Source organism: Odocoileus virginianus, chromosome 14 (assembly GCF_023699985.2).
Source record: "Odocoileus virginianus isolate 20LAN1187 ecotype Illinois chromosome 14, Ovbor_1.2, whole genome shotgun sequence".
NCBI classification, from domain to species: Eukaryota; Metazoa; Chordata; class Mammalia; order Artiodactyla; family Cervidae; genus Odocoileus; species Odocoileus virginianus.
Window position 1 is genome coordinate 27578070 of NC_069687.1, and position 14069 is coordinate 27592138.

Genomic DNA, 14069 nt, shown 5'->3' on the forward strand with positions numbered 1-14069 from the left:
TGGAGGACAGAAACAAAACTTGTGCACACCAGGACCGAGGAGAAAGGAGCAGTGACCCCACAAGACACTGAGCCAGACTTGCCAGTGAGTGTCCAGGAGTCTCCGATGGAGGGGAGGGGAGCGTCAACAGTGGCCTGCTGCAGGGTTTTTTAAGTCTTTTTGAGGGAGGTCGCCATTACTGCCATTACCCTTACCTTAGTTTGGCCTCAGGCCAAACAATAGGGAGGGAACACAGCCCCAACCCATCAACAGAATATTGGATTAAAGATTAATTGAGTACTGCCCCAGCCCTGGGAACAAGACCCAGATTCCCCCACAGCCAGTCCCTTCCATCAGGAAGCTTTCACAAGTCTCTTATCCTTATTCATCAGAGGGCAGACAGAATGAAATCTACAATCACAGAAAACTAATCAAACTGATCACATGGATCACAGCTTCGTATAACTCAATGAAACTATGAGCAATTCCACATAGGGCCACCCAAGACGGACAGGTCATGGTGGAGAGTTCTGACAAAACATGGTCCACTGGAGAAGGGAATGGCAAACCTCTTCAGTATTCTTCCCTTAAGAACCCCATGAACAGTATGAGAAGGCCAAAAGATATAACAGTGAAAGATTAATTCCCGAGGTTGGTAGGTGCCCAATATGCTACTGGAGGAGAGGGGGGAAATAACTCCAGAAAGATTAAATATAAGAGACATAAAAATGAAGGCAACACATGGGTCCTGTTTGAATCATTACTTGGACACACCAGCTATACATTTGAGTATGGGCTGACTGCAGTTAAAAATGAAATATGTTTGACCTGAGAAAAGATGTTTTGTCATGGGGAGTATGGGATGGTGGAGTCAATAGCTGGATGGATTCGATGTTGTCAAAATCAAACTAAAGGAGGGCATCCTCGGACCCACTCTCCCTCTCTCTCTGATTCCCTACATAGCGCCTTATGTGCACAAGTATACAAGCTTCCTCTTCTCCACAGTGAGCTTCCTGAGGACAAGGATGCTGCTTTCAATCTTCCAGGCCCCAGATTATAGTGGGTGCTACAAATACCAATAAATCTTAGAATGAGCATTCTCCAAACCCCTAACTCATATGTAAGAATTTACTTCATTTTGTGACCGCTATATTTTATCATATAAAGGGATATTTCTGAACCATACATAAGCATGTTACAATTAAATCATGAGTATTACAGCATTGGTTCAATACAGTGTCAGTAACAGGTGGGTGATGGAATTCCAGTTGAGCTATTTCAAATCCTAAAAGATGATGCTAAAGTGCTGCTCAACAGTAGCCACAGGACTGAAAAGTTCTGTTGTCATTCCAATCCCAAAGAAAAGCAATACCAAAGAATGCTCAAACTACCACACAATTGCACTCATCTCACATGCTAGCAAAGTAATGCTCAAAATTCTCCAAGCCAGGCTTCAACAGTATGTGAACCATGAACTTCCAGATGATCAAGCTGGATTTAGAAAAGGCAGAGGAACCAGAGATCAAATTGCCAACATCCACTGGATCATTGAAAAAGCAAGAGAGTTCCAGAAAAACATCTACTTCTGCTTTATTGACTATGCCAAAGCCTTTGACTGTGTGGATCACAACAAACTATGGAAAATTCTGAAAGAGATGGAAATACCAGACCACCTGACCTACCTCCTGAGAAATCTGTATGCAAGTCAAGAAGCAACAATTAGGACTGGACATGGAACAGCAGACTGGTTCCAAATAGGGAAAGGAGTATGTCAAGGCTGTATATTGTCACCCTGCTGATTTAACTTATATGTAGTGTACATCATGAGAAACGCTGGGCTGGATGAAGCACAAGCTGGAATCAAGATTGCCAGGAGAAATATCAATAACCTCAGACATGCAGATGACATCACCCTTATGGCAGAAAGTGAAGAACTAAAGAGCCTCTTGATGAAAGTGAAAGAAGAGAGTGAAAAAAGTTGGCTTAAAACTCGACATTCAGAAAACAACGATCATGGCATCTGGTCCCATCACTTGAAGGCAAATAGATGGGGAAACAGTGGAAACAGTGAAAGATTTTATTTTCCTGGGGTCCAAAATCACTGCAGATTGTGACTGCAGCCATGAAATGAAAAGACGCTTGCTGAGAGGTGGGAGGGGGGTTCAGGATGGGAAACACACATAAACCCATGGCTGATTCATGTCAATGTATGGCAAAAACCACTACAATATTGTAAAGTAATTAGTCTCCTATTAAAAAAAAAAAGACGCTTGCTTCCTGGAAGAAAAGGTATGATCAACCTAGACAGCATATTAAAAAGCAGAGACATCACTTTGCCAACAAAGGTCCATCTAGTCAAAGCTATGGTTTTTCCAGTAGTCATGTTTGGATGTGAGTTGGATTATAAAGAAAACTGAGCGCTGAAGAATTGATGCTTTTGAACTGTGGTGTTGGAGAAGACTCTTGAGAGTCCCTTGGACTGCAAGGAGATCCAACCAGTCCATCCTAAAGGAAATCAGTCCTGAATATTCATTGAACGACTGATGCTGAAGCTGAAACTCCAATATTTTGGCCACCTGGAGAACTGACTCATTTGAAAAAGACCCTGATGCTGAGCAAGATTGAAGGCAGGAGGAGGAGGAGACAAGAGAGGACGAGATGGTTGGGTGGCATCACCAACTCAATGGACGTGAGTTTGAGCAAGCTCCGAAACTGGTGATGGACAGGGAAGCCTGGCATGCTGCAGTCCATGGGGTTGCAGAATCAGACACAACTGAGCGACTGAAGTGACTGACTGACTGAACAGGTGGGTGAACTTTTTAAAAAAATTATTTGGGCCGGAAACTACTAAGAGTTGTTCATGGCCTGACTCAGACACATTTGTGTTAGTGAAGATACCATGAGTGGCTATAACATTAGTGGTTTAAGACATAGATGTTTGTTTCTCACTTTAGAGAAGTCCAAGCAGGATTCTCCTATCCTTGGAAGGGAGGTAGGGGTGAGGTGGGGACTCTGTTCCCTGGTGCCACTCATGTTCTGAGGGTGGTTTTCAAGGTCACCCTTCCTGGATGTCAGCATCCAGCCAGCAAACCAGAGTAAGGGGATGGAGAGATGGCAAACATATTTCTGGTGCCACAGTCCGGAAGTTCTTCACATTTAGCCAGTGGGAATCTGTCACTTGGCCTCACTTCAACAAAGGTGGAACATGGTCCCCAGTTGGGCATGCTCTTCCTGACAATTTTACAAGAATAAACATGTTTTGTGGTCAGTTAAGTGTCTCTTCCACAGGTTGTTCTCTTAACTGTCCTGATATTTATACAAAAGAAATTATAATGCCTCGTTATGCTTTATTTCATCCTTTATAAAATAAATAATGAGGCTCTAGGGAAGTTTTGGGGACCAAAAGCTAGAGGGAATGGGATTCCCAGGTGGTGCTAGTGGTAAAGAATCCGCCTGCCAATTCAAGAGACTTAAAAGATGCAGGTTTGATCCCCGGGTCGGGAAGATCCCCTGGAGGAGGACGTGGCAACCCACCCAGTATTCTTACCTGGAGAATATCATGGACAGAGGAACCTGGTGGGTTGCAAAGAGTCAGACGTGACTGAGCGACTAACACTCATAGCTATGGAGAACATACCTGCAAGACTTTAGTGTGTTGTTACTCCCTGTTCAGAACAAGTAATTCATAAAAAGTTCTCTTTACTTTGTACAAGTTGATCGGAGGGAAATTTCACAAAGACTTCACAAACAAGGATGATGACAGAAATAATTCTGAAATAGTCACTTGGTTTAAGACAGCTCATCTAAAGCTGAAATAGTTCAGATGGCAGCCGAGTTTCCTCTCTGGAGTAAACTTATCTCATGTATGAAGCCTATAGTTTCAAAGCCATAATACATCCCTGGAATGGTTTCCTGTCTCCATCCTGGGAAAAACAAGGTTGTCCTTTGTAGATAATACCACTGAAGTTTGTGGTGGTGTTCAGTCGCTCAGTTGTTTTGGAGTCTGCGATCCCATGAACTGCAGCACACCAGGCCTCCCTGTCCATCACCAACTCCTGGAGTTTACTCAAACTCATGTCCATTGAGTTGGTGACGCCATCCAACCATCTCATCCTCTGTCATCCCCTCTTCCTCCTGCCTTCAATCTTTCCCAGCATCAGGGTCTTTTCCATTGAGTCAACTCTTTGCATGAGGTGACCAAAATATTGGAGTTTCAGCTTCAGCATCAGTCCTTCCAATGAATATTCAGGACTGATTTCCTTTAGGATTGACTAGTTTGATCTCCTTGCAGTCCAAGGGACTCTCAAGAGCTTTCTCCAACACTACAGTTCAAAAGCATCAATTCTTTAGCACTCAGCCTTCTTTATGGTCCAGCTCTCACATGCATACATGACTACTGGAAAAACCATAGCTTTGACTATATGGATATTTGTTGGCAAAATAATGTCTCTCCTTTTTAATATGCTGTCTAGGTTTGTCACAGCTTTTCTTCCAAGGAGACTCATGAGTCCATTTCTAATCTTGAGCTCAGTTATCTGTGTTTGGCTATAAAACCATGTACACACCTGTTTATTCATCAGCTTCACAGAGACATCCCACAGGCTCTAAAGTTCAGTAAAGCCAACTCAACTCAAGACCCAATTCTGCTTTAATTTGGATATTGACAGTACAAAATTTAGCCGGTGTTCTTTGCTTCATTTCTCCTATCTGGTCCTCAACCAGGGCTGATTTTTTTCCCCAGGGGACACTTGGTTATGTCTGCAGACATTTTTGGATGTCAGAAGTAGGGGAAGAAATGCTACTGACATCTAGCAAGGAAAGGCTAGGGATATGGTTAAACATGCTAAAATGCAGAGGACAATCCCCATCTAGCCCAGAATGTCTCTGGCACTGAGGCTGAGATGCCATGCCCTACTCCATGGCCTGTAGGTCCTAGCTCCCAGTTATCTTTCACATCAGTTCTATCCCAGCATCTCCATTCTCAATGCCTCAATGCAGGCCTTCACCACATCTCTTGTGGAATACAATAGGATCCAAACACACTTTCTTCCCACCCAGTCCTGTTGCTTCCTTGGAAGGAAATGTCCTTCTGTTCCTCACAAGCTCCCTCTCACCTTCATGGTTTAGTTAACTCCTCAAGTATTAACTCCTCTGAGATGCCTTTCCTGCCTGGCCTACTCTCACCCTTCTCAGTACAAGAGGCCCTTTGTAGGTAGCTGCACCATCACACCATCATTGTATGACTAGAACCTAAATGACTTAGAGAAGGAAGTTTAATAATCAGCCTCCATAAATAATAACACAGCACAGTTGAATTAATGCATGATGTGCATTCTCGCTGTTGCTTCTCATGATCACAACTGGAAGGTGAGAAGACTGGATTGGATTGGATCAAAGGCAGCACGGAACCTGTGGTCACAGTGGCCTGCTGAGTTGGTCTGTGTGGCTACTGAGAGTTTGGCCACCAGCCTCATTACTGCTCAGGAGAGCCCCCGAAGCTAACCTGCCCTGATGCGTGTTTGATGTGTTCCACTGCAAGGTTTTCTACTGTGTTATGGACTTAACTTCTTCAGGCTTCAAGAGCCATCAATATGGAGAGAAAACCTGAAAAAGGTCAGAAAACTACAGAGAGGAAAAGTGCAGGTACAATGAAAAGTCCTGAGCAGCACGCTGGCTTTGGCTTTACTTTGATGCCCATGCAAGACTAGTCAAAGTGCTTGTTTAAAAAAGTTCAAATATTTTCCCTTGCTTTTTTGCTCTAACATTTTCAAGGCTACCAATGAATTCAGCATTCTTTCCCTCCTAGTCCTCCTTCAGCAGAGAGGAGCCCCAGGACAACCTTTTCTTACAGGCACCATCTTACATTTTTATGATTAACAAGTTAACAAATTCTAGAGAGGTCTTCTCTCTCACTCCTCTCTGATGCGTGTGTGCACACACATGTGTGGATGTGTTTATGTATGTATGTGACAGTAGTTTGACAGTAAAAAAATTACCCACAACCTACACATTTTTTCAATAGATTAGCCAATAAATGTATAGCCTGGCATACAATATCCACATTAATATGCAGCCATGAATACAAATGTGGATTCAACAATGAGAGATGATTTATTAGTTAATAAAAAAGGAAGGTTATGGAAATCACATACAGGGTATTCTACTGTGAAGGTGCACTTCAGCACATGCGCATACATGTGTGTATACATAGAAGACCTGACAATATAAAAATCTCTGGGTGACAGGTTCATACATGACTTACTTTTTCAGCTTATGATTTCTACTTTCTCCATAATATTTCCAAAGTAACCTTCGTTTCTTTCTCCTGCTAGTAAAAGAAACACATAACACATTCTCCCAATTTTCAACAACGAATATGTAACATTTAATAGTTACATAAAAAAGAAACCCTCCATCCCTTCTCAGCCTTTTAGCTAAGATCAAGTGTAAAAAGAAGCCCTCCAGGTAGCTAAAGGGTCACTCTCCTTCCCATCTTAGTTCATACGACGCCCTTCAGGGGGGCCTCCCCAACCACCTGATTGAAAACCACACCGTGTCACCCCTACTTTGTTCTGGCCATCATCCACATCACCTTGTGACGTAACACATTTTATTTCCCGTCATTGTGTGTCTTCCTTCACTTAGCATGCTGCCCCAAGGGCAGGGAATTTTATTTTTTTCACTGCTATAGCCCCAGAGCCTAGAACAATGCCTGACACATAGCAGACACTCACTAGATATCCATTAGAGTAATGAACAAAAACACATTTGTTTTTAAAAAAGAAGTTTTGTCTTTATTAATAAGAAGCCAGTGAGGTTCAGTTTAAATTAACATTAAAAAGGTGTCACATCTTTTAATTCAATGTTAGCCCTTTATTACAGGGACCTAATAATGGAGCTGCTTGGAGCTGCTGAAAGCTATGAACCCTCTTCTTCCTTCTGCCCACTCCCCCAACCCCAAATCCAACATAATTTCAAGATATTCTGAGACATTCCTCAAGTCTGTCTATAAATTTCTAAAAGAGTCCACTGACCCCAGGGTAAGAGCACCTGGTTTAAAGTGTCATCTGGCTTGGGATCATGATTTCTCCTGATTCTAGTGACTGAAGGAACATATGTGACTCAAATATCAGTCTTTCCTTCTTCCATTAGCCAGTTAAACATTAAAGGGATTCCTTCTACAAAGGACTCACTGGTTAGTGAGTGTAAGCATAATGTTTGCAGCTGAGAACCTGATAAACACCAAGATAAAAGCTGAAAATGGAGATTAATCCAGATGTCAAACAGTATGGATATTTATAGAGCATAACCCAAATATCTGGTAAAGTGATTTTTTTGCTTATCCACTGAAAATCTGGAGTCACAATCTCAGAAAGATAGAAGGAATAGGATCTATTCCACACAGAATACACATTTTTAATTTTATTGTTTAAAAAGCAAAATAAAAGGGAATACACACATTTACCCAAGTGAAGCTTTACATTAAATAGAAATCAAATATTTTGTAATAAACCCCATCCAGCTAAAAACCAAATACGAGATCAGTAAAACGAGAATGATGTGACTTTGTGTTTTATTTCAATGGGCAGCCTTCATTCAGTGTCTCCACAAAAACTAGGCTAGGTCTCAATGGGCAACAGTCACAGTTATTAGGCAAGTAAATACACCACCACTTCCGTCCATGCCTTCCTTTATTTCTTTATGTCTTCGGTCTCATCTGGCTCTTTCTCTTGATGCTCTCTTTCCCACCTCATTTCTTTTAACTCTTGTCTGTATTTCCGTTCAATGAACCGCTTCTGATGGGCCATCTGGGGAAAGTTATCTGACACAAGGAGATATATTTTACACTTAATAAAGGAGAGCCACCAGTGCACAGAATGATGCAAACTAAACGCAACACACACACACAAACATGTATTTCACAGGAATACAGAGTTGCATTTTGTAAGGCAAGAGAAAAAAAATTGCTCATTTTCTTCTCTTTTTCTTTTATCATTCAGGAAACACAATGGAAGTCTAAATCGGCACCTGGTTCTGGATTTCAATATCTGACGTGAACTCAAGCATAAAAGGCACCAGAATACACAGTTGTTAAAACATAGCGTGTGGCTTCGGCATGTTTCCAGCTAGGTATTTTAACACAGCTCTCCTAGCAACAAGTGATTTTCAGGGAGAGATGAAAGGCTATAGCAAAAGGGAGCTGTATATTTTTACAAAGCTTAAACCCAAAACTTCAAACAAATAATAATATTATCCCATCATTATTTACCAACAATTAAAGTTTCTGAAAAGAGGGAAAAGATCACATGGACAAGAGGAGGAGGCCACATCTTAAGTCACCATTTCTGATCATTCAATTTGTGAAGTTTACTCAAGAGACCCAGAGCTTATGAGCAATAGCAACCCAAGTACAGCACGTTCATTTGGTGAAAGGAAATATGTCCCTCAGTAGCACAGTTGAAGCTATATTTAGTTTGATATCTGATCCCGTTCAAGGGTGTTGACAGGGTGGAAATCTTGATTAAGATGTAAAAGATTTTACAATTCAGTTGTTATTTGTGGTACGTAATGAGTGTAGCAATGGAGTAAGAAACCAAATATGGAACACAAAAGAGGCATCTTATACACTTATTCGACACACACACACTTCAACAACACACATCACAAAGGGATGCAGGAACAAATGAGAGTGACACGAGCTAACTGGTAACTGGGTACGGGTCTGTTAAACACAAGAGATACTACTTCATACTTAAAAATAAGGAGGGGACATATGTATTCCTAAGGCTGACTCATGTTGAATATGGCAGAAACCAACACAATATTGTAAAGTAACTGTCCTCCAATTAAAAACAGATAAATTTTTAAGAAAAGTAAAATGGGGAGAATCAGAGAGCATGGCATATTTGAGAGAGTGCCTGATTTTGTTACAGTTGAAGCATAATAAACATATACAGTATATTCCCAAACCCTCCTTCAACACTGTGTCCCATCTTCGCTCCCGGTGGGTGGAAGACAGGGAGTGACCGGGTGGTGGGAAAAGAATATGGAAGGTGAGTAAGGACTTAAGAGTCAGTGATTGATTTTAAGCAAAAGAGAAACATAATGGCATCTGAATTTTAGAAATAAAATAGTAGTAAGATCCTATTCTCTGAGTATATTAAATTGATTCCTTATGTACTGTATGAAACACAGGTTTCAAATATTAAGAGCATAATCCCACAACTCAGATATAACCATAGATAAGCTTTTAGAATATAACCTTATAATAAGCCCTTTTCCTATGAAGTAAGTTTATATCTGACACACATATACACAATGTACATGTGTACGTATATGAATTAGACACACAAACACTTAAAATCATTCCCTGAGCCCAACCTACACTGGGAGAGTACAGCTGTAAGTACACTTTGACGGATACACTTTTTTCACTTATTCTAGTAGTATAGGCATTTTCCCATATCATTACTCTTCAAAGATATTTTGATATTACAACATTTGGACAAAGCTAAGGTTGGCAGACTACTGTCTATAGGACAAATCTAATCCTTCACCTGTTTTGGTAAATATGGTTTTACTGGAACACTAGCCATCTGTATTCTGCCTGAGTCTATGGGCCACAATATCAGGGCAGTGTAATTGCAGTAAGAGTATTTACTATCTGGTCCTTTACAGAAAATGTTCGTCAACCTCTGGGATAATGTATCTAAACATTTCTCTGTGTTCAAACACACAGTTTGAAGGACTGATTGATTCTTTTTAACTATTATAAATCAACTTGTCACAATCATGATGGTTATGGAAACTTTCACTCATAATGCGAATTGTTTTCTTAGGTTTGACTTCTAGAAAGGAAATCTCTAGATCAAAGGGTATAGACGTCACTCAGGCCCTGACGTATACCGTCAAATTGCTTTCCTGCACTTTAAACTTTTCTCTCCCACCAGTTCAGACGTGTAGGCCAGTCTTAGAATCAGCCATCTCTCCAAGTACTGTTTTATGGCTGAAAGCAAACAAATGAAAACTCCAAAGATCACCTTTAACAATCTTACAGGTGGAAAAATGGAGTCTCATTTTTATTACAATATGTGACTGTAATAAAATAAATAATAAAGTCCATATATATAATGGATTTTCAAAGCTCCTCAACAGAGTCAACAAAACTCTCAGTGAAGATTCCATGAACTTGGGAGCCTGGGAACACCAGCTTCTATCCCCAGGACTCCCCTCCCCTTGGCCCCCAAGCTCTCATCTGCAGATTTCTGCATGGCTACTTGGCCCTCCTGCCTTTCTTGGAATTTCTCCCAGGCTGAGCATCCAGGGCCTGTGCACTTTCAGCTTTCCACACTTTGCTCTCGCCCACGCTGAGCTAGCAGCTGAAGCCTGATGGAATTGCACAGTCAGGTTCTGCCCACAGGTTCTGCTGGGCGGCACGATATACCTCAGAAGAAAACTTCCTTGTGCTTAAGCCTTCAATTTACAGAAGACTCTGCAGTTCCCTACAGGGTCAATTATGTAATTTAAGTGTCTTCAACCCAGCTATCCTACCCTTGGGAATCCATCCCCCAGAACTAAAAGCACCAATATAGAGACTTTTAGTATCAACAGTGATAAAAAGATAGAAACAGGATCCACCAAAAATATTAAAAGCTGAATAAAATACGGCATATCCACAGCATGAAATATGATGCAGCCCTTAAGACAGAATGAATTGGAGCCACTATGACGTGGAGGGCTGCCCATGATGTATTATCTAGCAAGAAAAGATGGATGCAGAGACATACGCAAATGTCCCACTTTAATTAAACAGCAGCCAAACGCCAAAAAGAAAAAACCTTCACGGGTTTAAGATTTTAGAACTACAGAGAAATATATAGAATGAAATATACTAAGTCACTCACATGGGTTACCTGTGCTGAGAGTGGGACTCTATGCAAAATAGGAAAATGAAAATCAAAAAGCATTTGGGAATACTTTTTTTTAAATTATAAGCCTATTTTATACATATCTTACATTATACTACACTCTGTGTGGAGAATAATTATGAAGAAAAGAAGATCACATTTTATCAGTACTTACCATTTTTCTACTTTCCCATTTTCTATCCATAAAACACTCATTACATTATGAACATATAATTATAGAAAAAGAGATAGGCTTACATTTTTCAAGTGCATCCATTGCTGCTCCCATTTCTGCTTGCTGAATACTATTAAAGAAAATGAAGACAAGGTACATTTTAAAGATTTTTTTCCTCCAAAACACAAAATATGGCTCCAATTTATTCAGGCTAGTTTTCATGTTTGGTGCATACAATTTTATCTGATTACTTCTACTGTCACATACTGAATTGCACAGATAGGAATATACACAAGGGCATGCAGAAATGTCATTTATCTGTACAAAGCCTGTTTAAGTTATTCTTTCCACACTTTCAACACTGCAATAAAATGCCTTCCACTTATATTAGGTCTGAAGTATTTCTTACTTAAATTTGAACATCCTCAGTGTAAAGTTTAAGAGGCAAAGAGTAAAAAAATACACATACAGACAGACTTCAAATCACTTCTCAGTTTAAGATATAAATTGGAAGGTTCAAAGAAAGGTGATAACATATGAAATTCTTTTTACCTGAAGATGTGAGCATTTCCACAAAGCTCAAGTGAATAGTAATAAGAGATCAAGTGTCTAACGGCTGTGTCACGCACGGCATGTTTCATAAAATGCTTGCAGCAGTGAACAGACCTTACCCGTGTGTGCACCTGCTAATGTGGTTCTCTCTAGGCAGCCAAAGCCCTTTATGCAATGGCATTCCCACTGCTCAAGGCTGATTCTCAAGTCTGGGGCTGAGTTTGGTGGGGATATTAAGCCTTGAGATTGACTTTGCTACTACCCTTGAACACTCTATACTCTAAGTTCAAAAAGACAGGCTGCAGAGTTTGGAAATACCAAGCAGATATTAATACTTCTCGGGCACACAGGATGTTCATTTGAAGAAACTTAAAGTATCCTCTCATACCTCGGTCCTTTCCCACAGCCAATTCTTTCTCCCTTGAAGTAGACAGCCACAGTATAGGTCCTAGCATGGGATGGCCCCACTGTCTGCAGAGTCCTGAAAGGAAAAGAAAAGAGCAGTAATTATGTAAAGTGCTACTTAACAGTTACTGCTCACACATAACTCCACAAAAAACCATGTGACTTACTGCTGAGAGAGAGGAAGGCAAAAATAACAAGAAAATTAAAAGAGTACAGTTTGATTTGCTAATATGACAAATACAGACAGCTTTGAAGTAGGAAATTTTTCAAATCCTATAGTGAAATTTTTTGTGTGTGTGTTCAGTTCTGTTCAGTTCAGTCGCTCAGTCCTGTCTGACTCCTTGCGACCCCATGAATCACAGCACACCAGGCCCCCCTGTCCATCACGAACTCCCGGAGTTTACTCAAACTCATGTCCATCAGGTCGGTGATGCCATCCAACCATCTCATCCTCTGTCGTCCCCTTCTCCTCCTGCCCCCAATCCCTCCCAGCATCAGGGTCTTTTCCAGTGAGTCAACTCTTCACATGAGGTGGCACAAGTACTGGAGTTTCAGCTTCAGCATCAGTCCTTCCAATGAACACCCAGGACTGATCTCCTTTAGGATGGACTGGTTGGATCTCCTTGCTGTCCAAGGGACTCTCAAGAGTCTTCTCCAACACCACAGATCAAAAGCATCAATTTTTCGATGCTCAGCTTTCTTCACAGTCCAACTCTCACATCCATACATGACCACTGGAAAAACCATAGCCTTGACCAGATGGACCTTTGTTGGCAAAGTAATGTCTCTGCTTTTTAATATGCTATCTAGGTTGGTCATAACTTTCCTTCCAAGGAGTAAGCGTCGTTTAATTTCACGGCTACAATCACCATCTGCAGTGATTCTGGAGCCCAAAAAATTAAAGTCTGACACTGTTTCTACTGTCTCCCCATCTATTTTCCCTGAAGTGATGGGACCAGATGCCGTGATCTTAGTTCTCTGAATGTTAAGCTTTAAGCCAACTTTTTCACTCTCCTTTTTCACTTTTATCAAGAGGCTTTTTAGTTCATCTTCACTTTCTGTCATAGGGTGGTGTCATCTGCATATCAGGTTATTGATATTTCTCCCAGCAATCTTGATTTCAGCTTGTGCTTCTTCCAGCCCAGCGTTTCTCATGATGTACTCTGCATATAAGTTAAATAAGCAGGGTGACAATATACAGCCTTGACGCACTCCTTTTCCTATTGGGAACCAGTCTGTTGTTCCATGCCCTGTTCTAACTGTTGCTTCCTGACCTGCATACAGGTTTCTCAAGAGGCAGGTCAGGTATTCTGGTATTCCCATCTCTTTCAGAATTTTCCACAGTTTATTGTGATCCACACAGTTGAAGGCTTTGGTGTAGTCAATAAAACAGAAATAGATGTTTTTCTGGAACTCTCTTGCTTTTTCAATGATCCAGCAGATGTTGGCAATTTGATCTCTGGTTCCTCTGCCTTTTCTAAAACCAGCTTGAACATCTGGAAGTTCACAGTTCACGTATTGCTGAAGCCTGGCTTGGAGAATTTTGAGTATTACTTTACTAGCGTGTGAGATGAGTGCAATTGTGCAGGAGTTTGAGCATTCTTTGGGATTGCCTTTCTTAGGGATTAGTGTGTGTGTGTGTGTGTGTGTGTGTGTGTGTGTGTATCCTCAAACCATTATGAGCAGTATCTGAAGGCAAACAGTAAGTATAAAATATTTTTAAACAATTTCAAAGTGTTATTCCAAATATTATAAAATTAAAGTTAGCCATTTCAGTCTGTTCATTGTATTTCAGTGCTAATCAGAGCTAAAAGTCACAAATATTTGGGTAATACACTGCAAGCCCCATCTGAATAGCATCACATCCTTTATGGATTCTTTCTAATGAAAAATCAGAGATCATTTCAAAGGTATGTTATAATCGGAGTACACAACACAACTGCCAAAAAACAAAACACCGGGTTCTCTGGATATTAATGACAGGGTGCAGATTTCAAGTGTGGTAAAACTGATAACTTCACGGAAAAGGGAAATTAAAAGTAGCCGGCAAA

At 40.7% G+C, this 14069-nt stretch overlaps 1 protein-coding gene across 8 annotated transcripts in view; it reads right to left on the minus strand.

The window, feature by feature from the left end:
* Window positions 1-7388: 7388 nt before the first annotated feature.
* The window catches only part of DROSHA (drosha ribonuclease III), a 118251-nt gene continuing 111570 nt past the window's right edge, over window positions 7389-14069 (minus strand). For all 8 annotated transcript variants that reach the window (XM_070476527.1, XM_020887065.2, XM_020887063.2 and 5 more), the window contains 3 exons: window positions 12002-12094; window positions 11145-11191; window positions 7389-7801 (listed from right to left, as the gene is read on the minus strand). In XM_070476527.1, the coding sequence (XP_070332628.1) occupies window positions 7671-7801; window positions 11145-11191; window positions 12002-12094 (271 nt within the window). In that variant the 3' untranslated portion in view covers window positions 7389-7670. The remainder of the gene's footprint in view (window positions 7802-11144; window positions 11192-12001; window positions 12095-14069) is intronic.